We start from the raw sequence: 25,808 nt of genomic DNA on the forward strand, positions 1-25,808 counted from the left end.
GGCTGACGGCCCAGTGTCACGTTGTCCTTACCGCAGGCCCACACCTGACACCAGGGCTCGCTCCCGTCACGTGCTGTGGTGCCTTCCGTGGGTCTAACAGGTGTGCGGTCAGTGCCGCGTGTCCGCGACCAGGAACGTCACATGCAGTGGCTTCGCCGCCCCGGACGGCCCCTGTGCTCCACCTGTGCACCCCTCCCTCACCCGGGCAACCTCCCACGCCTTCACCGTCTCTGGGGCTTTGCCTTTTCCGACCGTCACGGACACGGAGTCTTGTGGTTCCGGCCTCTTGGCTCGGCTCATTTCTTGTGTCCTTTTTGGCGCCACGGGTCACCACTCCCTCCTGTAGCTCGACTTCCTTTCCTCTCCTGGTCTCCCTTCCTCCCCGGCCTCTTTGCTCCCGGCCTTCCCTGGCGTATCCCGCTTAAGGGTGTGCCTTCAGAGACCGAGAAACACGGTGCCTTTTAGTCAAGGACCTTAAAGGTGGGGGCGGGATGTCTGGGACCTTGTGCAAAGCCGTGGCCTCGGGGAGCCCTTTCTTCTTGATGCGTTGGGCCCGGGGTTACCCTCCCGATGCCTGGTCTGGGCTCTGACTCAGCACGTGGGGATTTCTCGTCCTCACCTTCTCAGAGCCACAGCAGACCCGTGAGTGACATGGAGTTTCTCTTCTCTTGACGAGCCGCCCTACTCGGTGGCTTGTGTTTTGTGTTTTTGTGTACGTGTCCAGCTGAGTTTCCTCACTTAGGACATAATCTGGTGACTCTTTAATCACCTGCTGAGAGTGAGCACAGGTCCCATCCAGAGTCTCCACAGCTGTCCCCTCAAGCACCGGCACTCTGGAGGTGCCTGCCAGCCACCAAGGGCGGGTGGCCCTCTGTCCACGTGTCTGTTCTCCAGGAGCCACGAGTCGTGGGGCAGAGGCCACACGTAGTGCCTGGGTGGCTGTCAGTAGGTGCTCGAGGGACAGACCGAGTGTCGTCATGTGCTTCTGGGCTGTGCCACACGGGGTGTGGAGCCTGTGAGGACTGCATTCACGGCCCCTCTCCCCCTGTCCTGGGAGCGGTTCACAGAGGTCTCCGTGAGCAGCCCCGATGCCTCACTCCTCTCGATCCGTGCCGAGCTTAGATTCACAACAAGGTCCGGTGGCCGGGTGTGTGGTCGGTGCCTCTGGGAGGCCGTCGGGTAACTGGGGGTCCATGGCTTGAGTGCACGTGTTCCTTGACTCCTGCCACAGACATGCTCCTCGACCTCAGTGATCTGCTCCAGGTAGACTGGTTTCCTTCCTGAGCCCTTTTCCCAAGGGAGGCTGGGACCGGGGCACAGAATGCGCCAGGGTGTGGTCTGTTTCAGAGCTGGGAGGGGGCAGTAAACACGGGTCACACTGGTCCTGGGAGCCGGGCGGCCTCGGCCTCAGAACCAGTGGGGAGACCCAGGTGTACTTGGTCCGAGACAAGGGAGATTCTTTAAAACGGTGGGGGGGGGGGGGGGGGGGGTGTGTCATGGCACAGACGTGTCCACGGTGTGAGGGTGTGTGCGGGGCGCTCATGGATTCCACGCCTGCGCGGAAAGCGTGGTCGGGTCCCGGTGCACCTGGGCCGCAGGGCCCCCCAGTGCTGACGAGGCTGGGCTTCCACGAAAACCAGATGCCACCTGCATGTTCGCCGTCCTAGCTGTCCTCGTAAATGGCGTCTCTCGGGAGTCCTCTGAGGTGCTCTGGCCAAGCTAACAGTCATCTGTTGGGATCGTGGAAATGGAACACTGCACGTGCGGTACCAAGGGGGCGGCGGGGGAGGGGGGTGTGTGGCCTCACGGGCCCGGTTCCGTCCCGGGACTTCCCACAAAGGACAGAGTGCGTCTGGTGTAGGGCAGATGCTCAGAAGCCCTTAGGCAAAGCCTGGATGGGTCAGGGTGGTGTCCTGGCGGTTTCTTGCTTCACACCGTTGGAAATGGGAAACCAGCGCAGGGCCAGACAGAAGGGGTGCGTGTTCTCGCTCATCCGGGCTGGACCGAGGCCCCGGGGGAAGCCGCTGCGCCGGCCGGCTGAACCCGCACAATTTACTGTGAGCTTTTATTGCCCGAGATGGAGGGGTGTGCCTCGGGCCCCTGGGCCAGCCTGCTGGGTGGGCGTGGGGGGACCTGGGCAGAGCCGGCCAGTACCCCCAAGCCGGCCCCAGGCTCCGGGCCGCGTCCCTTCCCATCAGCGGGGTCTCCCTGGGGCCGGGACGGGCGCAGCACGCACCGGACGTGTTTGTGTGCTTGTCTGTGGGTGTGGGGCAGCGTGTCGGGTGAGGGTCTCGCCCGGGGCTCTGGCTGCCGGGGGCTGACACGGGTCCTCCCATCCGTTCTTGTGTGAACGCTCGCCGAGTGGACCTTTCTCCCCGGGCTCGGCCCCCGCTCAGGCGTGGCTGGTACAGGAGCACTCGGGGCCGTCTGGGCGGAGAGCCCATCTGCCAGGTGGACAGGATGGGGGGTGCTGGCTAGCCATGCCCGGCTGTACCGGCCGCCTTCACAGAGACAAGCTACAAACACCTCAGAGCTCCCGGCGCGTGCTGGCGCACGTTAGCGTCTCTGGCAATAACCGTGTGTGTTGTGCGGGTGTGGCCTTTCAACAATTTGACTTTCCATTTGAAGTCTGTTCAGAGGACTGTTTCCTGCAGATCTTCATCTGCTCGGGACACAGGTAGGGTGGGAGGCGTGAAGGGGGACCGGCGGGTGCGGCAGTGGGAGGAGACGGTGAGGGGGACACTGAGCTCCACTCTGCTCCAGACGGGCATGAAGTCAGGAGGGTCAAGTTGCAGGAACTCGGGGGAGCCCAGCAAAGGCTGGGGCGCTCATAGAACGTCCGCACACACGGACACACTGAGACGCGGCACGCGTGGGCAGGCTGAGGGCTGAATCCCTTCGGAAGGCACGCTCCGTGAGCCGCCAGCCCTGCGAAGGGGGGCTTCTCCCAGGAGGAGGCCTGGATGTGAAGTGCAGGTCTGCCCAAGCTGGCACCTTCCACGTCCTCTGAGGGGGCTTTGTACCATCCCTTAGCGCTCCCGGACAGCCGCAGGCACCCGCCTGTGCTGCCTGAGAGGCCTTTTCTGGTGTCCCCTTGGGCCCCGGCGAAAGGGCCCTCATCCGGGCCTTCATAGGCCAGGCTTGATTAGGCAGAGAAACCCCCTGGGGAGACCAGAGACAGAGGGCCAGGGCCAGGATACTGAGGCCTGAGAGTCCCAGGGGAGGGGCGGGAGGGCACCAAGCCTGAGCTTTTCCCAATTCTGCACCCCACCCGAGCGGACTGGCTTCTTCCATGCCTGTGGTCAAGCACCCCTCAGAGGCCCCCCTCCCACAATGTGCCCAGGCCGGCACGGGGCAGGCTCTCAGGGCGGCCGAGGCCCAGCCGCACTGGAGGGTCGCGTCCAGGAGCACGTGACTGGGTGTTGCGGTTGGTCAGGTGCTGGGCTCCACAGCGGATTTGGACTTGAGGTGGGAGTGGGTGGCGTGTCGCCAAGATCTGCGGAGACCCACGGCCACGACTGAGCTGCTCCCGGCGAGGGGCCGAGGCCATGGCTCCCGGGCCCGTTGGGAGCACGGCATGCCGTGGCCAGCAGGCCCCGAACGTGCGGGCGCACGCCACTCTGAATTACACACCTTGCACTCCGCGTGCTTCCACTTTGCTAACTGTCTCTCAGGCAGCTTTTTTCCTCAGCAAATCGTCACTGCTGAGACGGTCGTGGGGCCTGGAAAGCTGCCTGGGGCTGGGAAGCAGGGCCCCGGGCTGCCGTGGGCTCATGGGGGCTGGCAGGGAGCTCTTACCTGGGCTCTGCGGACTCAACAACGAAGTGCCTATTTTAAGAGAAAAAAGCAAACGTTTCCTAAATTGCTATTCTCAGTAGTGGTTCTTTCGTGACAGGTGAACGTTTACGTGCTGGGGAAGACCTTCCTCCTCCTGGCGAGAGAGCTCTGCATCAACGCACCAGCAATAGGTATGGCGGGGCTGGCGGGGGGCGGCGGGGGGCGGGTGGGGGGCGTGCTCGGACGGGAGGCGGTCACGTGCGGGCACAGCAGCTCCGCCAGGTAGGAAGCCACCCTGTCCGAGAGCAGCCCGGAACCCCACAGCCCGGGGGTTACCCCCGGTAGAAGACCAGAGCGCCCTGCGGTTGTGGGTGAGTGCGCAGAGAGCGAGCGCTGCTGCTGCCTTGGGGGCCCGCCCGCCTCGTGAGAACAGGGCCGGAGGCAGGTGCCTCGGGGAGGCCAGGACCCCTGCAGCCGGAGTGCCGCTTTCCTAGCCACATTCCGCCTTCACCGGAGCCTTACCAAGGACTGTTTTCGGCCCGCTCAGAGGGCTTGCTCCCGATTCTGCCCACGAAGGAGGCGCAGTGTGCAGAGCCAGGCAGGGTGGGCTGGGGGCGCGGTGCTGGGTAACCCACGGGATGGTCCCCTGAGGCCGGGGGGGGGGGGGTCTTGCAGGACAGGCCCGGAGGCCAGAAGGGCTGCTGGATGGAGTAGCCACACAGCTGTGGCTCTCTGCTCCCAGCCCAGACCCTCCCCGAGAGGCCACATTCCTGTGGCCAGTGACACGGTCCCTCCCTGTGGAGGTGAAGATAAGGTTGTTTTCAGAAACAAAGCAACCACCAATAGAGTGTGTGGCCTGGGAGAATAGAGACAAGGGGCTCAAAGAGCCTGCTTAACCCCAAAGCCCGCCTGGGCAGGGGCCATCCAGGGCCCGCCAGGGAAGCTGCTGCCGAGCCTGAGGCAGGAGACTGGCGCTCAGGGTCTGGAGGCGTGGACCCAGCAGAGAGCCCCACTTTACCCCCCTCAAATCTGAGCTTCACAGCAGGACTTTGTGTGAGAGGCTACGACGCTCTAGGAAGTACAGACGCAAGCACACACCCAGCTTTTTCCAGAGCCTTCTAAAGCAATAAGCACGCCCCGGTGGTGGCAGCCACCCCGGCTTGCCAGCAGAGGGCAACCAACGCTCAGGGACAGACGGGGCCTGCCAGGGAGGCCGTTCGATTCTAACCAGCACAGGAGGGTTTGCTGTGTGCTAGAAGGGAGTCCCTCTCCACAGACACGTGGGAAAGCGCGTGCCCGGCTTAACGCTCCTTTGGACGTTCACCTGCTGGTGGCTCTCGTCTTGCTGAAACTCTGAGACCCGGCTAGAAAGACTACGTTAGGTGGCTTCTTCAGATTTTGGTTTTGAAGGGAAGGTTTTAGGTTAAGCGTAGTACCACTCTGAATCTGTGAGGGTGGGAGCCGGCGAAGCCCACAGGGCACGCAGCGTGGGCACCACCGGGAGGGGCCCGAAGCCTGTCTCGGAACCCCAGAGCTGCCCAGCGGCCCGGACTCCGAAACCTGGGCAGGGCTGTGGCTGTGCAGCACAGCCTGCGTGTCCCCGCTCTGGCCGCAGCCGACCGCGTACAAGAGACGCACGAACTAAGCAAGGTCTTTAATGACGTCAGCGAGGCAGTCGGCGGGGGGTGAAGGGGTATCACGGCCTCCTGCACGTCCCTTCCCCTCCCAGCGCCCCTCGCGGCGTACCCGTGCCACCTCAGGCATAGAAGATGAGCTCTGGGATCTGCCCACCCTGGACCCCGGTCCCGTTGGTGCTGTCCGAGGAGCACTGGAACTGGAAGGTCACCTTCCCGCACTGCACTTCCGTCATGCCTTCCTGCCCAAAGTAGCTGAGCTCGCTGCCATCCAGGACAGCGCTGGCCGTGTAGAAGGTGTCCTGCTCCACCTGCACGGGGTGCTCAAACCAGACCGAGAAGGTGTTGCTGGAGCCGTCCGAGACAAACTTGGTCAGGTTCTGAGCCAGCACCACCCCCAGCCGCTTCAGTTCAATCTTCACGCTGTACTCGGCCTTCCCGGAGCTGGAGCCGTACAAGCCCAGCCCTGCCACGAACACCCTTCGGTCCACGGCAAACTGGATGCTGTCACAGCGCCCGCGGTAGCGCCACTGGTTGCTGCGGTAGGCGGAGGACTGGAAACGGTGGCACCTCTGCGGGGCGAGGCCCTTCCTCTTGGTCAGCGGGAAGCTGAGGAGGGGCTTGTTGGCAGCCGTGTACCACAGGAAGATGCTGTGGGTCTCCTCCAGCGTCAGGATGTCCGACTGGGCAGCGCCGTTGGCGAACTCCTCCAGGGTCATGGTCGGAATCCGGACCAGGTAGAGGACGGGCCCCAGCACGTGCCTCTTGTTGCGCGGGGTGGCCGGCAGGCCCTGCCTCTTGCACTCTGCTTCCGCCCAGCTCAGGACGGCCTCGAAGACCACGGCCTCCTTGGCGTTGAGGGCTTCCCGCGTCACGATGATCTCCAGCGTCTGCCAGTCAATCTCACAGAAGCCTTCAGACCTCAGAGCCATCTCCGCCTGAGCATCGATGACCTCCCAGCAGCGCTGGGTCAGCTCGGGCTCCTCAAACAGCCGGCTCTGGGACAGCAGGACACAAGCGTTTTTGGCTTCCAGGCTGGTCTCCAGGAAATTAACACAGGCTTTAGCTAGTGCCGGCACGATGTACTTCTTGGCAGCATAGAGAGTGGCCAGCACCGTGTCGGCTTCCAGATCGATCTCGTCACTGTACATGTACCTAGGTGGGGCGGGGACCGTGTCACAGGCTGCGTGGGGCATGCCCCCAAGAAGCTGCAGGGTGCCCGCTGGCGGCAGCCAGGCAGCAAGGAGCCACCCCCTCCTCGCGGACTCGTGCAGCAGACTTACTTTAACAAGATTAGGAAGGCTGCGGGCTCCACGTCGGGGATGTGGATTTCTGACTTAACTTCTGCCAAATCGCCATAAAACATGGCATAGAAGACAGAGCTCCCAACGGCCAAGACGTACTGTGGATGACACAGGAGCTGCCCTGAGCCCCGGACCCTCCCTGCCCCCAGCGGATGCCGCACCCGGGGTACAGGGCAGCCCCTACTCAGGCGGTGGGCAGTCGCCTCTGCGGGCTTACAGGGCCAAGCCTCTACCAACCTTGTGGGCGGGCACCCTGCGGGCCGCTCCCGGGGGCCCCACGATGAAGTGGACGTCAGCCATGAGCTCGTTGTTGAACATCAGCGCGTTCCTGCAAAGGGCAGAGGCACACGGCTCGGGGCTCGGGGGTCGGGCCGGGGCGCGGGCGCGGGGTGCGGGGTGCGGGCGGGGCCCGGGCTCACCTCTCGCGCAGGGTCGGGTGGAAGGACTGCCAGTTGGGACTCTCCAAGTTGTTGTTGTCGGGCGCGGGCGGCGCGGGCGCGGGCGGCGGCGGGACGGGCGGCGGAGCGCTGGGCGGGCCCTTCCTGCCCGTGGCGGCGGCGGCGGCGGCGGCGTTGCTGTTAGCGATGTCCGTGGCGGTGGCGGTGGCGGTGGCGGCCGCGGCGCCGGCGGCCGGGTACAGCTCCGCGGCCATCTTCGCGGGCAAGGCAGCCTCCGCGCGCGACGGTGGCGCGCCGTGCACCCTCGCGCCGCGCCGGGGCCGGGGGGGCGGCTCTGCGAGCACCAGGAGCGCCGTGAGGCACTGCGCCACCCGGCCGTGCAGGCAGGCCAGGGGCAGCAGCATGGGGCCGCGGCGGGCGCTGCTGCCTCGGGCCGCCCCGCCCCGCCCGCCGGCCCGCAGCCCGCAGCCCGGCCGCAGGGGGCGCCGTCCGGCCCACCCTCGCCCCTGCCGCCGCGGCGCCCGCGCGTCACGCCGCGCGTCACGCCGCGTCACGCCGGCCCGGCTCCGCCCCGCCCCCTCGCCGACGGCGTGCGCGGCCTGAGCCGCCCCGCCCGCTCGCCGACGGCGTGCGCGCGCGCGCGCGGCCTGGGTCCCGCCCCCGCGGGCTGTGGCTGGCAGAGACGGCGGCGCAGGCGCAGGCGGGAGCGCTCGGGGAGCCGTGGCTCTGCGGGCACGGTCTGCGCTTGGTGGCCGGTGCCTGTGCGCGGGCCCGGGTCTTCCGGTTTCCGCGAGCTGGAGTTCGGTTGCGTTGCGTTGAGGGTTTGTGCGTGCTTGACGCTCGCTAGCCGGTCCTTCCCAGATGCGGGGTCCGCTCTCCTCCTGCGCGGCTTGCCGTACCCGCCCCCCACCGAGGCCCGCGGCGGGTCCGGGGATGCGGGGGCGGGGGGCGCCAGGCCTTGTCCCTCCCGCGTGGGGCCCGTCCCCGCGCCGCGCCCCTGTGGGCTGGCGTCCACCCGTCCGTGTGGACCGTTGTTTCCCGCCCACCTGCAGTGCGGGCTGCTTGCTAACTAAACGCGGGGGTCTGGCGGCTTACCTAGGAGGCTGCGCCTTACTCTCCGCGGTTTGTTCGTGTGCGTGCCTGCCAGCTCGCACTCTCCGTCCTGGGAGGCCGCTCTCGGGGTCCCTGGCGGGGGGGGGGGGGCGCCTCTTTCCGTCCTTCCCCCCCATTCTCAGGTTGGGGAGATCTGGCGGAATCTCACATCGCTGTGGGTTTAGTGTGTCCTCTTGGCGCTTCTCACCAATCCCGTCCATCGTGCGTGGTCTTCTGTGAGCTGCTTTTCTTTCCTTCGTAAAGTCTGCCTCTCGGCCCGTTTCACTGCCCGTGCCGGGCTGGCGGCGCCGCACAACCTTTGTCACCGGCCCTGGGGGAGAGGGTTCAACCTACCCTCTCCTGCAAATTGTCTGTTTTCCTGGACTTGTTGAGGTGTCCTGGTACCCTCCCCCCCACCCCCCACCACGTGCCTGGGCAGTCGGGAGCTACAGCACGCTTGGCCATGGGCTCCGTTTTGATTTGGTTTGTGATTTGGTTGCTGAAAAACGTATTATTGGGAGAGAAGATACATCTTATTTTATTTTTAAGCCTGTTTTTGAGCGAGTGAGAGTAAGTGCACACACTGGGGGGAGGGGAGTGAGCAAGTGACTGGCAGAGACAGGGAGGGACAGAGAATCCAAAGCAGGCTCCATGCTGTCAGTACAAAGCCCACAGGGAGCTCCAACCCACAATCTGAGAGATCACGACCTGAGCCGAACGGGATGCCGGACGGGATGCTTAACCGACTGAGCCACCCAGGCGCCCTGAGGGAAGATACATTTTAAGAATTGATGTTATTGTTACAATTTGGAACTGTTTTCAATAGAACATCAGAGCTAGAGGTGAGAACTTTGACACTGATTAATTTCTGATCTAGAAAGCTGAGCTTAACTACTTGTAAAAGATTGGAGACAGATGGGCCAGAAGATGGTGGGAGGGGCTGGGCTGAGTTGGCAGGCAGCGCCTCTTGGTTGTGCTTTGCCACCGGAGTGCCACCAGCTGTCCAGCCCCATGTGCCCAACACAGGGAGTTGCTACCACTGACTTGCCTTTCCAGAGACTGCTCAGCGCCCCGGGCCTCCCCGGGCCTCTGGAAAGGTAGGCGAGTAGCCGCTGCTCAGCAGCACCCCCCTGTGGTCAGTGTGGGAGGTGTCACTCCAGCCCTTGGAGTCCTTGGGGACCCAGACTGCCTCAGGGCCAGCTGCCAGTCTCTGTGTTTCCTTATGTGAGCCAGGACTGGCGGAGGATGCGAGGGGTGCTTATAAAGGGGGTGCGGGTAGGCCCTCATGGGGCTTCCAGGGGTCAGAGCTCAGTCAGGTAGGCCCTTGTAGATGCCGGGAGGCCGGGAGAGTGATGGGGCCAGAGCCCCAAAGGAGGGTGCTTGGTTGTTGGACGGCCAGGGTCACCTGCTAGTGCCGCTGACCAGTCCCAGGACCTTGCCGGTCTGCCCTTCCTCCTCCTCCACCCTCTGACCGCACATGCCTGCTTTCTGGCTCGCCCGTGGCCCCCTCAGGCCTCAGCAGCGGCCCCTCTTGAGCAAGGTCTTCCCAGATGATCCTGTCCAAAGGAGGTTTTGTTTGTGGTGTTCTGTCGTGGACCCTGTGCCACTCCGTCTGTGCACTCACAGCAGTGCCGTAGCCCACTGAATTCGTCAAGTTACTTGGTCTCACCCGCCCGGGGGGCTGGAAGTGTCGTAAGCCTAGGGCACTAAGGGAGTCTTCTAGCTCGTAGCTTAGAGCAGGGCACGAGCGAGGCAGAGCGTGTGTGCGCGCGTATGTCCGGGTGCCTCCAAGCCCTCCCTTTCTGAGGACCGTGTGGTTATTTAAAGAGATGTACCCACGCCCGTAGCCAGAAGAGCAGCGTGTTTCACAAGAGTAAACGCGGTAAATAAGCAGCTAACGAACGCGCCGTGTCTCAGTCGTAGTCCACGACCTGCCAAACAAAGCAGCAAGGTGTGGCGTGTGCACCTGCACAAGCACGAGGGATGCCCGCACGGGCCTAGCGTCCTGCCCCAGGAAGCAGCTGTGGGAGGGACGTGGGTGAGCGGCCCCAGCCGAGGGGCAGGGGGCCCCGGGGAGCCTGTGCGGCGGAAGGACTGGGAAGGGTCGCCCCGACGGGGAGATGGCGTGCTGTGTTGTTCCCGTGCGCTGTCCGGGTCTGGAGCATGCACGTTCCTCGAGGCCTGGTGGGGCGAGGCCTGCTCCTGTCCCAGGACGCAGTAGCACTGAGGCCCACGTGTCTGCTGCAGACCCGTGCCTGTACATCCCACGCTTTGCCCACCTGCTGGAGTTTGGGGAGAAGAACCACGAGGTGTCCATGACGGCCCTGAGGCTCCTGCAGAGGATGAAGAGGGACTGGATGCACACTGGCCGGCGCCCCTCGGGCCTCTGTGGAGCAGGTGTGGCGGCCTTGCTGGCCGCGGTGGTGGTTTCCATCCTGACTTCTGCAGGCCGGGCACGCGGGTGGTGGGCGGGCTGTCTCCACAGCGAACCTGGCCGCCGAGGACTGCCAGCTGCTCCCTGCACTGACTCTCAGTCACAGGGGCAGGGCAGGACTCGTGGAGGCCGCGGCCAACCCTGCCCTGGCCCCGCAGCCCGGTCGTTACTGCAGAAGGTGTCCGGGCCCCTCTGGCTGACTCCTTGACCCCCGAAAGGGTAGCTGTCTGGGTTGCCCTCTAGGCGGCAGCTGCCTGAAAACAGCCCCGCAACCCTGTCCTCCATGTCTCGGGGTCTGACGCGGGCCTGGGTCTGGAGCCCTCCCCGGCAGGCCCCCACCCTGGCACCCACCGGCTCCATGCCTGCCCAGAGCGCCAAGGGCCTGCGTTCCCGCGCTCGGCTGCCAGTAGGATCATTTCCCATTTCGCAGCCCGATTTCCAAGCGCACTGCCCACTCGGGGCCTGTCCGAGAACCAACCTGGCTGCGGCCACCTCGTGGGGCCCACCGCCTTTTCTCCCCGACCCTGGGCCGTGTCCCCAGAAGCCTCACCTCCTCTGCCAACCAGTGTGCCTGTTCGAGTCACCTGAGAGTCAGCTCGCTGGTTTGCGGGGTGACGTGAGGTTCTCGGGTGGAGTTTAATTCTCCCTGTGTGGAGGAGGGGGTGTGTGATGAACACTTTCTACGTTGATAGATCACCGCGTGGTTGCACGCGAAGCCGTGTGCAGCTTTCAGGGGCTGTGACGGTCACATGCTGTGTAAGCGTTCCCCATGGTGAGGCTGGGGACTCGGCGCCTGCAGGCCCCCCAGGCAGGGCTCTCCCCGCCGCAGGTCATCGGCCCCGAGTGCTGGGCTGCTGCGCACCTGTTCCGATTCCTGACTCCCGTCGTGCCCCCCTCCAGCACTTCTGGTTGCAGCCAGGATGCACGATTTCCGGAGAACCGTCAAAGAGGTCATCAGCGTGGTCAAGGTGTGCGAGTCCACGTTGCGGAAGAGGTAGGTGGCTCTAGTTTGTGGCCTGGGGCACAGACGCTTCATCCGTCGGGCCCAGCCAGGCCCGTTGGTCAGAGCCGGCTCCCGGGGGGCTCCTCAGGGTGGGGGCCACCCGCCTCCCTCCCGGGCGTCTCGGTCAGTCCTGGCACCACGCCAGCTGCACGTGCAGGGTCTCTCCAAGGTAGGTCGACGTGGACTGTGGGGGCCCGGGGGGACGCCCGGCTGACACCGAGGGCCACTGTGCCGTGTGTCCGGGTGCCCACGAGCTCCTGCTTTGGGGTGTGGTGTTCGTGGGGTGGCACAGCTCAGCATCAGGTGCATGTGGGCTGAAGTCCAGTTGCCGGCAGACCTGTAATCGTGCCTGTTCTCACAACGGATCTGGAACATTCGATGGCTTGTTTTCAGTGGAGGTCGTATCCTGTGGCAGTTTTCAAAGGCAGAGAGTAAGGTGTTTTGTTTGTTCAACCTCTAATTCTCTTCAGAAAAGTTAAAAAAAAATTTTTTTTCGTGTTTATCTTCGAGAGGGAGAGATCACGAGCAGAGAAGGGGCAGAGAGAGAGGGAGGGAGAGAATCTCAAGTAGGCTTTGCACTGTCAGCACGGAGCCCGATGTGGGGCTCAGTCCCGTGACCCTGGGATCATGACCTGAGCCGAAATCAAGAGCTGGACCCCCAACCGACAGAGCCCCCAGGTGCCCCTGACCATGCATTTTTAAAACCACACTACTCCACTTTGGAGAATCGTTGTTCTTCAGTGAGTAACACTAGAGAATTTTAAGCCACAGCGGTGTGAACGTAATCGTGGTTTGGAAAGTTAACCTGTTCAGAATGGGTTCACTGAAGGTAGAGAGCACTAGTCGTTCATCCGGGAACGTATATACGTTTGTTTATTTGTTTAGCGTTTATTTTTGAGAGGGAACTCGTGCGTACACGAGCAGGGGCAGGGCAGAGAGGGAGACACAGACTCTGAAACTGCGAGATCATGACCTGAGCCCAAGTCAGACGCTTAACCAACTGAGCCACCCAGGTGTCCCCCCCCCCCTCCAAGTTTTTTATTGAACATTTTGTAGGTTGGGGGCACCTGGGTGGTTCAGTCAGTTGAGGGTCTGAATCTTGGTTTCAGCCATGGGATCGAGCCCCTGTCAGGCTGACTGTGGAGCCTGCCTGGGATTCTCTCTTTCTCTCCCTCCCCCTTGCTGGCCCTTGATCTCTGTCTCTCTCAGATAATAAAAAACTAAAAAAAAAAAAAAAAAAAAAACAAAAAAAAAAACGCGTCTTGTTGGGTGTGTGATGTAGGGAATTGAGCCTGAGCCGGCACATACCTAGGGCTGCTGGCTTGGCCTGCTTCCTTCTGGGCCTCCTCTGAGTCTCCCCGTGGGAGCAACAAGGGGAGCTTATCGCTTGTCCAGCAACAAGGGCAGGTGACCCCTGCCCACCCTGCCTTCCTCCCCAGGGCCGCACTGTGGGGGGGCGGCGAGCAGGGCCTGGTGACCAGCAAGTGGGGCCACAGTGCCCGATGGCCATCTCCAGGGCCCTTGTCTCCCTGTGACTCTCTTGTCCCAGGCTGACGGAGTTCGAAGACACGCCCACCAGCCAGCTGACCGTGGACGAGTTCATGAAGATCGATCTGGAGGAGGAGTGTGACCCCCCTTCATACACGGCTGGGCAGCGGAAGCTGCGCCTGAAGCAGGCGAGTCCCCGTGTCCGTCCAGCACTCGAGTCCCTCGAGGCACTTCCTAGATCTCGTGTCACGTTCCTACTTTGGGACGAGAAGCTTAGTTACAAAGGCTAGACTGGGTCTGTGTCCACACAGCTCGCAAGGAGAGGCGGACAGATGGGTGGGTGAGCAGTGGGTGGGGCACAAGGGCCAGCTCTCCCCAGGCCGTGGTCCCCGTGCCTTCCCAGGGTGTTTCGCGCACAGTGCCTTGGGCAGGCGCTGCCTTGCTCTGGGGCCTGGTCGTTAACGTTTACCTGGAGGGCTGGGGTCCAGGGCCGCTGCTCCGTGTGCAGCCTGCGGGGCCCCCGGATGACGCCCGGGAGGAGGGTCTGGGCAAGGCCCGGTGGACTGCGAGGAGAGGCAGGGTGTGCACGCCGCGTACCTCTTTCACGCCTGCCTGTCTCCACTGAAGGTTCTGGGTGCTTTGTTTCAGCTTGAACAAGTTCTGTCCAAAAAACTGGAGGAAGTTGAAGGTGAGCAGCCGATCTTACCGCTACAGATGCCTCATGTCCCCTTGGAACAGGGGGCTTTGTATTCACGGTTCGCTTCTAATTTCCTGCTGCAGGTGAGATATCCACCTACCAGGACGCGATTGAGAACGAGCTGGAGAGCAGCCGGCCCAAGGCAAAGGGGGCCCTCGCCAACCTGACCAGAGACGGTGAGTCCCGCCGGGGCCCCTGCGGCCTCGAGGGGCCGGCCCCCGCCCTGCCGCCACCCCTTCCGTGGCCGAGGGATCCCGCCTCACAGGGCCCCGCTCCCAGCCCCGGCCACCAGCCGCCTCCTGGCCCTGACGTGCTGGGCACAGTGTCCAGATGCTCCCGGGACCCCTGCCCGCCCGCCCCCCGCCCAGTTTCCAGCCCTGCCACCCAGATCTTCCTTCCAGACTGTCCTGCTGCCTCCCTCCGGACCCCTCCCTGCTGTCGCCCACCCTGTGCCCTCCTCAGCCTCCCTGGGGCTTCCTCTGTGTCGTGGCTCATGTGAACGTTCTCGGGTACACTTGGTCTTCCTTTGTCCCCCGGACGCCCCCGTGTCGCCTTCCTTCCGGGTGCTCTGGGGACCCTGTCTGGAGGTCCCTGGTTTGCCAGGGCCAGGTGCTCGCTCTCACCGCCCGCCCCTCTTCCCCGGGGTCACTTCCTCCTAGCACCTCTGGCCTGCCCCACGCCGCCTCCCGAAGACCAGCGTCTTTCCGCCCTTGGGTTTTCCTCAGCCGCCCGCTGGTCCGGTGACCCACCGTCCGTCGCCGCTGTAAGCGGTGTCCTGCCCCGTCTTCACCACTGCCGTGCGTGGGAGACCGCGGTCTCCAGGTGCTACCCTGGGCTCCCTCGTGTCGGGAATCCCGTTACCACTCCCGGTGCCGTGCTCTTGGTCCCCAGGTTTTCCTCGTGAGTCGCGGGGGTGGCAGCGGGCACAGGCTCCTGCAGGACACGGGGCGGCTCTGGGTCGAGATGCCACCTTGCCCCGTGAAGGAAATGCTCAGGCCTGGCTTTCACCGGGTCTGGGCTCCGTGAGCGTGACCCACTGCCGGGATGGCACCCTGTCGTCGGGCCTCCCCGTCTGGGCCCCCGGCACCGTCCACACAGACGGGCAGAGCTGTCTCAGGACACGTTTGATTTCGTTATTTCTGTGGGATTTGCGCTCTCCTCTTCTCGCGTAGCGTTGTTTTCTGGTGTTTTAGTCGGTTCGCGGTTCCCCACGAGGCCCGTTGGTCTGTTCATCCTGCCGCCTTCCCGTCGCTGAGCCAGGAACGCCTGCTCTTCCGGCTTCGCCCGTGTCCTGACCTTCAGGGTCACCGCTTGGGGCGGCTCGCGTGCAGGGCCCGTGAGCCCGTCCGAGCGGCAGACGCCGTCCTGACGCCCGCTCTCCGCGGGGCTCACGCCTCTGGCTGGCGCTGCTCTCGGAGGCCGAGGTTTCCGTGAGGAATTCAGTCTGGTTTCCGTGGTCGTCTCCGTGTTTGGCACACAGCCCGTCCTCGGTGCTCCTGTGTGCTCGTGGCCCAGCCCGGGTCCGTGGCTGGAGATGCCCGTGGGCTTGGGTCGGGCTGGGTCATCACACCTTCTGCTCCTCGCTCGCTCTGCCCGGTGACCCCTCAAGGACAGAGGCGGCCGGTGTGGGCCGCCCCCGGTGCGACGCCTGCGGCCGCCGTATCCCAACAGGCCGGTGTGTCCGGAGGGCCGTCCTCGGGGCTGCGTGCACGCCCCATCCCGTCCGCGTGTGCTGCTCCGCTCCCCTTCCTCGGCGCTTTCGTGCGTCGTCTTCTTGCGGCAGAGAATCGGACGCTGCCTCGTCGCCTGGCCTGAAGCTTTTTCTCCCGTAGCAGGTGCGGCTGGTTTCTGCCCGTCACCGTGACTTGTTACTTGTGCCTTCTCTGCGCCGGGGGCCCCCTCGTCCCCTCCCCCCGCCCCCACTGGAGGGCCGTGCGGGTGGCAGGGGCCGGGTCCTCCGGGCAGGCATCAGGGCAGAGCTGTTCGTCCGGAGGGATCATCACCCCGCACGCGTTTCCTGCTCCAGGGCATCAGTGGTTTCGTCCCCCCAGGGCTGCGTCGGTTGGGACGCGACGTTCTCGTGTCAGTCAGCGCTCACACGAGCTTTAAGCGTGATGCGTTCCAAACCGGAGTAGGGTCTTCCTTTTTTTCTTTTAACGTTTAATTTTGAGAGAGAGAACCAGCAGGGAGGAGCAGAGAGGAGAGAGACAGAGGGTCTGAAGTGGGCTTTGCGCAGAGAGCGGAGAACCTGACGTGGGGCTTGAACTCACGGACCATGAGACCGTGACCTGCGTCGAAGTCGGACGCTTAACCGACTGAGCCACCCAGGCGCCCCAGAGTGAGGTCTCACGTAAACTTTAAACTCTGTAAGGAACCACGCACGTCGTTGGTGACTCGTCAGTGGTTTTACTGAGGTGTCACTGAGGCACGACAAACCGCAAACTTAGAAGGTGGTGTTTTGGTGAGATGGACAAGGCCCCCCCTCCCCCCACCCCCCGACGCCCTGGGCCTGTGTCAGCCTGCGCATCCCAGGCAGCCCTCGGAGGTCGGTTGTACTTCCTGGCGTTTTTCCTCCGTGGGATCACGAGGCCCGTCCTGACGCGTGTCCGGCCGCTCTGCTGTGTGGGAGCGCACGGGTCGGGTGCACAGCGGCCCCGTCTGTGGTGCGTGGCGGGCCCGACGTACGCCCGGGTCGTTAGTCTAGCCGGGGCTGACGCACACGTGGGGTGTTTTCTGGGTTTGGGTTGTCGCGCACACAGCGCCGTGAACGTCCGCGCAGGTGACCGCGTGGACGTTTACCTCCTCTCTGCCGGGCGAGCGCCGAGGAGCGGACTTGCCGGCCGGTGCGGGGCACGTGCCCCTGCCTCGGGAGGGGCCGCCGCGTGTGTGCCCCGCCGGGCGTGGGAGCCGCTTCCCGACGCCACTCTTGGCCTGGCGGGAGGGTGATGGCGCCCACAGAAGCCGCAGCCGGTGCTGACGGGCCGTGTGTTTTCTTCTTCCGGACTCTCGAGTGTCGCCCGCGTGTCCCGGGCACCAGTTGCTCACGGGAGGGCCACGCTCTCCAGCTGGCTGCGATCGAAGCGACTGATGTTTTGTGGGTTGCTTCCCGAGTCACTTCCCAGATGTGACTAGGAAGTTTTGCCTGACCTAAAGCCACAGGTATTTTCCCCCGTTAAAAAAAATTTTTAGGTGTTAAATTTGGGTGAATTTTTGCACAAAGCGTGAGGCATAGGCCCAGGGCCGTGCTTAGGTGCGTGGACGTCGGGCTCCCTCTGTGACAAGGCGCGTCTTTGAGCCCCTCTTTCGTCGGTTGCTCACTGATGTTAACGAAGTAACTGCTGGCTGGGCGGCGATGCTTCTCTGCACGGCGGTGGGGCCCTCTGCCTTTCCACGCGGTTCACAGGCGGTGTGTGCGATTGGGTCCCTAGGCTCCGTGGAGGACACCACGTCCAGTGTATTTGGGGACGACGATGCCGAGGACGAGGAGTTGGAAGCCGCTGCCAGCCACCTGAACAAGGACTTTTACCAGGAGATCCTTGGTAGCGGCTTGTCCAGCAGTTCCGAGGGGGCTGGAGACCCCGAGGGGGGCGCCAGGCCCCCTGCCCTGGAGTCCCTGCTTGGCCCCCTGCCCACCGCGGCCAGCCTGGGCATCTCAGACTCCATCCGAGAGTGCATCTCCTCCCAGAGCCAGGACCCCAGTGAGTGCCTGGGGGCCTTGGGGAGAGGAGGGGGGCTCCTCTGGGCAGGTGGGCGGGACCGTGGCCGGCAGATAGCAGGTCCAGATGGCCCATCCCCAGCTGGGGGAGGTGGGGTGCAGCCTTACGGACGGGTGGGCGCCGCGCCTGCCGTGTGTGAGCCGCCGGTGATCCCGGCACGGGTTTGTCACCACCCTCAGAACCCTTCCCCAGTGGCCCGCTGGCTTAGTCCTGGCCGGAGCCCTCTGCTGGCCGGAGGTCCTCCTGCCCGAGCTCCTCCACGGGGACAGGGCCTGGGTCCCCCGCCCCCGTCCCTTCTCGTCTGACTGAGGGCCCGGTCCCCGCCGGTTGGGCTTCGGCGCTGGCGGTGCTGGTGGCCCGGCAGGAGCGTTGCCCTCACCCCGCTGGGAGAGGCCTGGGGCGCAGGCTGTCCCGGTTCTGCCGCGTCTTCCTCCCTCAGGTGTCCCCAGACTGCAGGGTGCAGGCCCTGCCTCGTCTCCGGGCACCGAGGGCTGGGCCAGGAGCCCCTGTGAGGCTGTGCCGCCCAGATGTTCATCACATACCCCGTAGCCAGGTGTGGCGATGGGCGGGCACGTGCCTGCCCTGATGGCGGTGACGTCTGGGGTGAGAGGGACGGCGACACAGCCCGAGCCCGGTGTGCAGGTTGTACCGCAAGGGCCTGTGCGAAGGCCCTGAGGGCAGGAGGAGACCATTCTGGCAGGGGCCGAGGGAGCCGGCATCGAGGCAGAGCAGGGAGGCGTGCGAGCGATGTGTCTGAGCGCCAGGGGGAGTCCACGCAGGGCCTCGGCTGCGGAGCGACAGTGCCCACGGGCTGTGGGTGGAATCGGGAGGAGCCGGCAGAGGACCATCTGGCGACGGGGGCCGCAGAGAGCAGCGGCTGCCCCGTTTTCTGGGCCGTGCAGACTGTGCTGTTGACCCAGCTGAGGCAGGAGGGGAGTGGCCAGCGGGGCCTGGGGACGTCCCGAGCGTGTCACTGGGGACTCTCCGCGGCCCCTCTCCTGCTCCAGAGACGCTGCTGTCGTCCGGGAGCCGCGGGGACTGGCGGGGTACCGCCTCGGCTGTGGCTCTGGTCTAGCGTCCTTCCTGCACAAGCGCTGGCGTGAGAGCCACGCACTGTCCCCCGAGGGGCCGCCGTCCGCCCTCGGCCAGAGCCCCCGCGTCCTGAGATGGCCCGGGGGAGTGTACACTTGGTCACCAGTTACTGACCCCAAATGACACCGGTGTCGTGCTTCCCCGTAGCGGACGCGTGTGGGGACGGCGAGCTGGACCTCAGTGGCATCGATGACCTGGAGATCGACAGGGTGAGTGTGCGTGCGGCCTCCGCCCGTGCGGCACGTGGTCTGTGCTGGCCACACCGCCCTGCCCTCCCGCGGGTGGGGCGTCCCCACACCGGGCCACCACACGGCCCCCGGGCCCTTCATCAGTTCCCAGGGGTGGGGGGCACTGTGTCCTCAGCTCAGTTCCTTCTCAGGGACCTGTGCCCCCGCACTCTGGCCTGGCTCCTGTGCCCCTGCTGTTGGCCTTGGAAGGGGTGGAGGGCGACAGGGTCCCCGACCGGCTCCCCCCAGTGAGCCTATAGCCTCGTGGGTCAGAGGTCCACCCCTGACCAGTGTATACAAGCAGGAAGGGTGTTGGTGGCCGAGACCTGAGTGTGGTGCTGTGTTCTGCCCAGTACATCCTGAACGAGGCGGAAGCCCGCGTGAAGGCCGAGCTGTGGATGCGGGAGAATGCAGAGTACCTGCGGGAGCAGAGGGGTAAGCGCCCGCCCGCCCGCCTGGGAGCCTGGGCCATGGGGCCCCTGCTGATCCTGCCATTTGGGGACTTTTCAGAGAAAGAAGCAAGAATAGCAAAGGAGAAGGAGCTTGGCATCTACAAGGAGCACAAGGTAGGGGCACGCGGTGCGCGTGGGGGCCGGCCTTGCTCCCCCCCCACCCCAAGTCATGCCAGGGCTCCCGGGGGGCGGCACAGACCTGTGCCCCTGGCCGCTGGGCCCTGACTGTGCTGGCCTCCCCTCGGACAGATGTGCCGTTCGGCTTTGGGGAAGATCCTAGGCAGGCTGAATTGGGGCCTTGTGACCTCCGTGGACACCCTGTCCCAGCTCTGGGACCTGAGAGAACCTGCAGTCACGCTTCCCTTCCTGTTGGTGGTCACAGTGATGTGGCCTGTTGCTCGTGTGGCCAGATGGGGAGCACCTTTCTGGGGCAGGGGGTGAAGGAGGCCAGGGGTGGCCCTGGAGCTTGGGGGTCAGGGTTTGGGGCCCCCGGCAGCATGGCAGGGAGGAGCTGGCAGGAGGCACAGTTAGGCCCTTGTGCGTGGTGCGGCACCCAGGACGAGGTCCGTCCCCGCTGGGTGACGCCTCCTGAGGTCAGGGAGCACCCTGTGTGCCCTTCGGGTATCTGCGTGGTGGGCTCGTGGGCGGTCGAGTTGGCCCCATGCCCCGAGACCTGCCCCCGGCTGGTGGTGGTGGTGGTGAGCCGCCAGGGCACAGCGGGGTGCAGCCGGCTTCCCCAGTTCCAAGAGGAGGTGGGAGCCGCCCTCAGGGAGGCCCCGGCCCTGCACACCTCGGCTCCCCCAGGCGGGGGTCCCCAGGAGACCCTGGTTGCCGAGCCCCCCCCCCACACACACACACACCTGCCGCTGTCCAGCCGGCCGTGCCCCCACATCCCACGCAGCACCTAGCAGGCTTACGGGCGCTGAGGTCCCCGTGGGGTGGTGACGTCCCCGTTTCCGTTGAGCCCAAGAAGTCCTGCAAACGCCGGGAGCCGATCCAGGCCAGCACGGCCGGGGAGGCCATCGAGAAGATGCTGGAGCAGAAGAAAATCTCCAGCAAGATCAACTACAGCGTGCTCCGGGACCTCAACAGCAAGGGCGGGGGCGGTCTGCAGGAGGAGGACGCACAGCCCGAGGGGCGGACCGCCACCCGGAAGCTGTCTCGGAGGAAAACGCCCGCCAGGAGGCACAGGGCCGACCCCGGGACCAGCGTGGGGAAGAGGTACTGGGCCCGGTGGGCCGGGTGTTGGTTCTGAGCAGGGCGGGAGGCCTGGGCTGGCATTCGGCCCCCAAGTGCTGGGGACGAACGTCCGCCTGGCGCTGCGCCCGCTGCCCTGCGTGCTCCCGTTTGTGCGAAGGGCCGGGCGCTGACGAGGGGCTCCGGCCCTGGAAAGGGGCTGTGGCCTCAGGGTGTGTTCCGCTCACGGAGCGGGTGAGCCGGCCTGTCCTCCAGGAGGGGCTCTCCGCACCCCGTGCCCTGGCTGCGCGCCTCTCTCTGCCGAGAAGGGGGGCTGGCGGAGAGCACATGCTGTGGGGGGTGAGCGGGTCAGGGGAGGAGCTGGGGGCGGCAGAGCAGGCCAGCGCCCTGGGCCCAGGGGGTCACGCAGGGCATCATGCGCCCCGCGCAGAGGCGCCCTGGAGGGCCTGCGGGGGCGGGGTGGCCCCACTCCCCCGCCCTCACCTCCCCAGACCTCTGTTGCTACCGGTTTTGAACCCTAACTCAACCGAGAAGTAAAAATGTTTTTGGTGTGTTTTTTTGTCTCACGTGGGACTAAATGTCTTTCGTGGTTTCTGTGACCCTTTTTTTTTTAAGCTTTGTTTAAGTAAACTCCGTACCCAACGTGGAGCTTGAACTCACCACTCTGAGACCAAGAGTCACGTGCTCCGCCGACTGAGCCGGCCTGGCGCCCCTTGTGACGCTTCTTTTTTTCTAATTTTTTTTAATTTATTTTTATTTATTTTGAGAGAGAGAGCGTGTGAGAGGGGCAGAGGAAGGGCGAGAGAGAGACAGAATCCCAAGCAGGTTCTGTGCTGTCAGCACAGAGCCCGACATGGGGTTCAAACTCACAAACGGTGAGATCATGACCTGAGCCGAAATCAAGAATCAGAAGCTTGACGGACTGAGCTGCCCAGGCGCCCGTGACACTTTCTCTAGAAGTTGGTTATTCTGCTCCCTGGTTTCCGAGCGCCCAGCGCGGCCTGCCACAGACCAGCACCCCCGTGATCCTTTCTGGTCGTGGTCTGGGGCCTGGGGAGGTGTCCCCAGCCTGTCCCCTGCCTACTCGCTGGACCCCCAGAGCGGCGCCCTGAGCCCTCAGGAACCTGGCGCCCTCCCGCACGGGGCCTTCCTGCCGGGCTGCTCAGGCTGCCCCGGGCTGAGTGGGGTGGGGGTGCGTCACCCCCACCACAGCCCATGGCGCCCTGTCCACGGCGCACAGGGGCTGCTTTGTCTTTGGCCGCCAGTGGACAGCGTTCGGGCGAGCCCCCGTCTCCTGGGTCAGCCGTGCCCTCTCAGCGCCAGTGCGTCTGTGACCCGGGCTGTGAGAGGGTGAGCGGGCTGGGGTTATGGGCCGAGGGGAGGACGTGCTTCCTTCCCAGGGGCTCGCAGACCCTCCTCCGGGCTGCTTGGCCCATACCCCCGCCTCCCCGCTGGCCGTCCCACACGCCCTTGACTGCCGTGACTCTTCCCCAGCCAGGTGGGTGGACAGGCCAGCTTCCCAGTGGGGACCGGGAGTCCACCTCTGTGGGAACCGCCCTCCCTGCACCGGGCCCGTGGTCTCGGCCGGCACGGCCACACATTTGCCAGTCTCCTGGTCAGAGGCCGCCGGCCTCCTGCTCAGAGGCCGCCGGCCTGAGGCCGTGCCAAGCAGAAACCTCCCACGAGCGCTCCAAGGGCCTGTCCACCTGTCAGAGCTGCCCTGGTGTCCACTCCCAGTGTCCCAGGGCTCGTTGGCACATCACAGTGGTGGGGTGCGCTCGGTCATCTGAGGCCCGTCTGGATGCTTCCCCCCGCCGGCCCTGGGGCAGGGTCCCTGAGCGTGCGTGGCTTCCATGGCCAGGCCGTGGGAGGGGAGCCTGCCTCCTCTCAGTTGGGGTCTCACTGTCGCCCCGGACAGGTCGGCGTTCTCCGGGGGGTCTTGGTGTTGTTCTCCTTCCTCCCTTCCTTGCAAGTGACGGTGTGGCCGGTGTCCCGGCTTTTGTGTTTGGAGGGTCTGGGGGGAGGGGGCTAGGCCCCCACTCCTCCAGGCATCCAGCCACGGAAGGAGCAGGGCTGTGGTTGGCTGCTGCCCGCAGCCCCCACACGCCGGTCCAGAACCTAGGCTGGCAGAGCCCGAGGGCAGCCCGACGTCAGGTCTGCGTTCATCAGATATCGATGGACGTGTCACGGCCCAGGGCTGTCTCCTGTTGGCTTGCGTGGCGTTTTAGCTAAAATTGGCATTTGCTGCCAACGTCGTAAAGAAGCTTTCACTGAAGAACCCTGCTTTCCGGCTTCTGCCAGGGGCCCTGCTCCCGCCCCGATTCCCAGCACAGCGGCTGTGCCCCCACGTGGTACGGTGCCAGTGCCTGGCCTTTGGGGGTGGGGACTCGGAGATAGATGCCGTCCCCCTCACGGGTCTGTATCACGTGGACGCACGACCTGTTCAAACGACTGGCTGGAGCCGCGCGCGTTCGAGTAGGAGAAGCCCCTTGCGGCATAGGCGCGGGGGGGGGGGGGGGGGACGTGATTGGCACCAGAGGGAGGAGATCTGCTCACTGAGAGAAAAGGCAGAAGGAGGGGCCGGAGGGCAGAGGGAACCAGGGCAGGTCACAGCTTGAGGCCCACAGGGTCCACTGGGAAGAGTGACCACAGAGCGGGCCCTGGGGAGGCGGTCAGGGCCGCCGGGGGCCGGGGGAGCCGAAGCAGGAGGGGCTGGGCACCGAGAACACGCCGTGCTTGCGGAAGAGTGGCTGGCCACGCATCTCAGCGGGGCCCCCTGTGTCCCGACCGGTGGCTCTGGCCCGGGCTGACGCCCTGCGATGCGCTTTCTTGTAGGTTGAGGCCAATGGTGTCTGCGCAGCCGGCCAAGAAGGCGGCCGCAGGAGAGGTACGTGATGCGGCCGCAGCCGGGGGCAGGGGCCTCGAATACCGAGCTGTGAGCAGCTGAGAAGTCGGGCCGGCCCAGGCCCGGGGAGGCCGGAAGCCTGCAGGTGGCAGGGCAAGTGTCCCAGGAGCAGGCCTGCCACTCTGGGGTCGCACTGCCAGGCTGTGTCATCAGACAGCGTGCCCTCAGGGCGAGGCTTTCTGGGCACTGATGTGGGTGTGGGCTGAAGGGTGGGGCCGGGGGGGCCACTTGGGAGGTCAGGGGCTCTGGGTGTCCTCGCTGACCACTCTGGGAGCACAGGGACCCCCCCCCCCCCACCCAGGGCAGGCAGCCTCTAGAGCCTGTCCCCTCACCTGCAGCCCTTGCCCCTGAGCCCGTCCACCCTGGGAGCCGAGCCCGCCAGGCCCACAGCGGTGCTGGTGGAGAGCGGGCCCGTGTCGTACCACCCCGAGGACGACCCCGATGAGGACGACCCCGACGAGGACGACGGGGAGCCCTGTGTCAGCGCCCTGCAGATGATGGGCAGTGGCGGTGAGGGGGCAACACTGGCACTGGGCGGGGCAGGGGTGCTTCAGAGAGAGAGGGAGAGGGAGAGAGAACCAGCGGGGGAGGGGCAGAGAGAGGGGGAGAGAGTCCCAAGCAGGCTCCATGACGCAGAGCCTGATGCAGGGCTCGAACCCGTGAACCGTGAGGTCGTGACCTGAGCTGAAGTTGGGCGCTCGACTGACTGAGCCGCCCAGGCATCCAGGCCTGTCAGCTTCAAACGCAGTCTTTCTGTCCAGAAGGAGGTTGGGCCTGGGGCGTTCACAGCTCGGCTCCGTCCCTTCTGAGAACAAGTACTGGAGGTCACCGACCGGGCCCTCCCCGATGTGAAGGCCGCGGGCTCCGGGTTGCAGGAGGGCCGCCTGGCCGGCGGGAGCAGGGCTCCCACCCACCACCCCACTCCCACGGCGCTCTGCCAGGCACCCGGGTGGCCACGGTTCCCTTCTGCGTTCCACAGATTATGGTTGTGACGGCGAGGAGGACGACGGGTACTGAGCCGTGGCCCTGCAGCCGTGGCGTCTGGCAGTGGGGGCCTCGGTGGGCCCGCCTGCCCCGGAGCCCTCACCGCAGGCGCTCAACACCTCCGTGGCACTTGCTGCCAGGACCACGTCGGGAGCGTCGTCGGGAGCGTTTCTGCCCAGCAGGGGACCGGACCGCTGCCTGTGCGTCTGGTCCGACGTGTCTTGTCCCGTGGAAGGAAACTGAGGCGCGAGAAGGCCCGCTTTTCGGAGCGAGTGGAGGGCTCCTTGTGGAGCCGGGTGCCTTGGCCCCCACCCCTCCCCGGGGCTGAGAAGCACTGCACCAGCCCCACCCCTGCGGGGCCAGGGCCGCTCCGTGCCTGTGGCTGTGTCTTCAGCCAGACCTCGGACTCTGGCCCACCCCTGGCCCACGACAGGACGGTTGGCTCCATGACCCCTGGGTGCACAGCTGCCCTGGGCAGTGCCCGCACAGCCTCTGGTGGCTGCCCAGGGTGTTGGGCTGGCCCTGCTGCATGGAGCCAGACCCGGGAGCTGGAACCGGAACCGGGAGCCAGAGCCGGAACCGGGAACTGGGAGCGGGAGCCGGAGCCCAAGCTGGAACCAGGAGCCAGAACTGGAACCAAGAGCCAGAGCCAGAGCTGGAACTGGAGCCAGAGCCGTAGGTGCTCCTTGCTTGACCTGGGATCTGGCTCAGTGGCCACAGAGGAATGACAGGCAGAGGGGTCTTCAAGCCTGGCCACTCTGCCCTGGATGGTTCCTGCTGCCCTTGACCACCCCTAAGGACCGGGCCTCGTCGTTGGAAGGCCCAGCGACCACTTTCAGGGTCTCCGCTTGGGCGTTGCTGCTCTGGACATGGCCACGGAGGCAGGGCAGATGTTTTTGCTGCTCGAGGCCCCAGACCTGGCCACCCTGCCCCCCCCCCCGCAGTGGCAGAGTGGGGCCACACTGCCTTCCCAGGGGCCAGCCCTCCGTCTCCAGGGCTGGGCCCGACCCCTCCTGAACGCAGCAGTCTGTAGGTAGGGAACTTTGAGGTCTTGACTGCACGCGTCTGTACCCTGCAGCCAGCCTGGACCCCGGGGCTCCTTAAAAGCCGGAGAGGAGAGTGAGTTTAGTGAAACAGAAAGATCCGTTACTGAAGCAGAGATTGGCTGAGGCTGTGGTCTGTGCCTTCACATCTGGGGCTGTGGCCTGCCTTGGAGGAGTGAGGCCACGGCCAGTGGGGGTGGGAGGAGCACACAGTGTGCAGGCTGGACTCACGCCTGACCCTGTCGTCAGATGCACTGTGGGGACGTGGTTCGGGTTCATTAGCAATCCCCTTGTGCCCAGCCCCGTAGGAAGTCCCAGAGTCTGCTCCTGGCCCCGGTCTCTCGTGGGGCCACAGGGCAGGGAGA

At 65.1% G+C, this 25,808-nt stretch overlaps 2 protein-coding genes across 5 annotated transcripts; one reads left to right on the forward strand and one right to left on the reverse strand.

Moving 5' to 3' along the window:
* Positions 1-25,559, forward strand: BRF1 (BRF1 general transcription factor IIIB subunit). Of its 4 annotated transcripts, XM_086708591.1 has the most exons (15): positions 1-1,263; positions 3,896-3,968; positions 10,453-10,602; positions 11,540-11,633; positions 13,192-13,318; positions 13,779-13,818; positions 13,911-14,003; positions 17,256-17,525; positions 18,783-18,844; positions 19,216-19,297; positions 19,373-19,428; positions 20,279-20,535; positions 23,347-23,398; positions 23,755-23,926; positions 24,396-25,559. In XM_086708591.1, exons 1-15 carry the CDS (start codon positions 1,234-1,236, stop codon positions 24,431-24,433), a joined length of 1,596 nt encoding a protein of 531 aa, XP_086564717.1. In that variant the 5' UTR covers positions 1-1,233; the 3' UTR covers positions 24,434-25,559. The 4 variants fall into 4 exon arrangements, with proteins under 4 accessions (XP_086564717.1, XP_086564718.1, XP_086564719.1 ...); XM_086708592.1 differs by lacking the exon at positions 10,453-10,602; XM_086708593.1 differs by lacking the exons at positions 1-1,263; positions 3,896-3,968 and adding an exon at positions 7,790-9,302.
* BTBD6 (BTB domain containing 6) lies at positions 5,414-7,642 on the reverse strand. Its single transcript, XM_086708590.1, has 4 exons — positions 7,135-7,642; positions 6,953-7,043; positions 6,695-6,813; positions 5,414-6,566 (listed from the first exon to the last, which is right to left on the reverse strand). The coding sequence occupies exons 1-4, from the start codon at positions 7,515-7,517 to the stop codon at positions 5,534-5,536; spliced, it is 1,626 nt and encodes a 541-aa protein (XP_086564716.1). The 5' UTR covers positions 7,518-7,642; the 3' UTR covers positions 5,414-5,533.
* Positions 25,560-25,808: the final 249 nt, after the last annotated feature.

Source organism: Puma concolor, chromosome B3 (assembly GCF_028749965.1).
Source record: "Puma concolor isolate L17-30 chromosome B3, mPumCon1.1.hap2, whole genome shotgun sequence".
In the NCBI taxonomy this organism is placed as follows: Eukaryota; Metazoa; Chordata; class Mammalia; order Carnivora; family Felidae; genus Puma; species Puma concolor.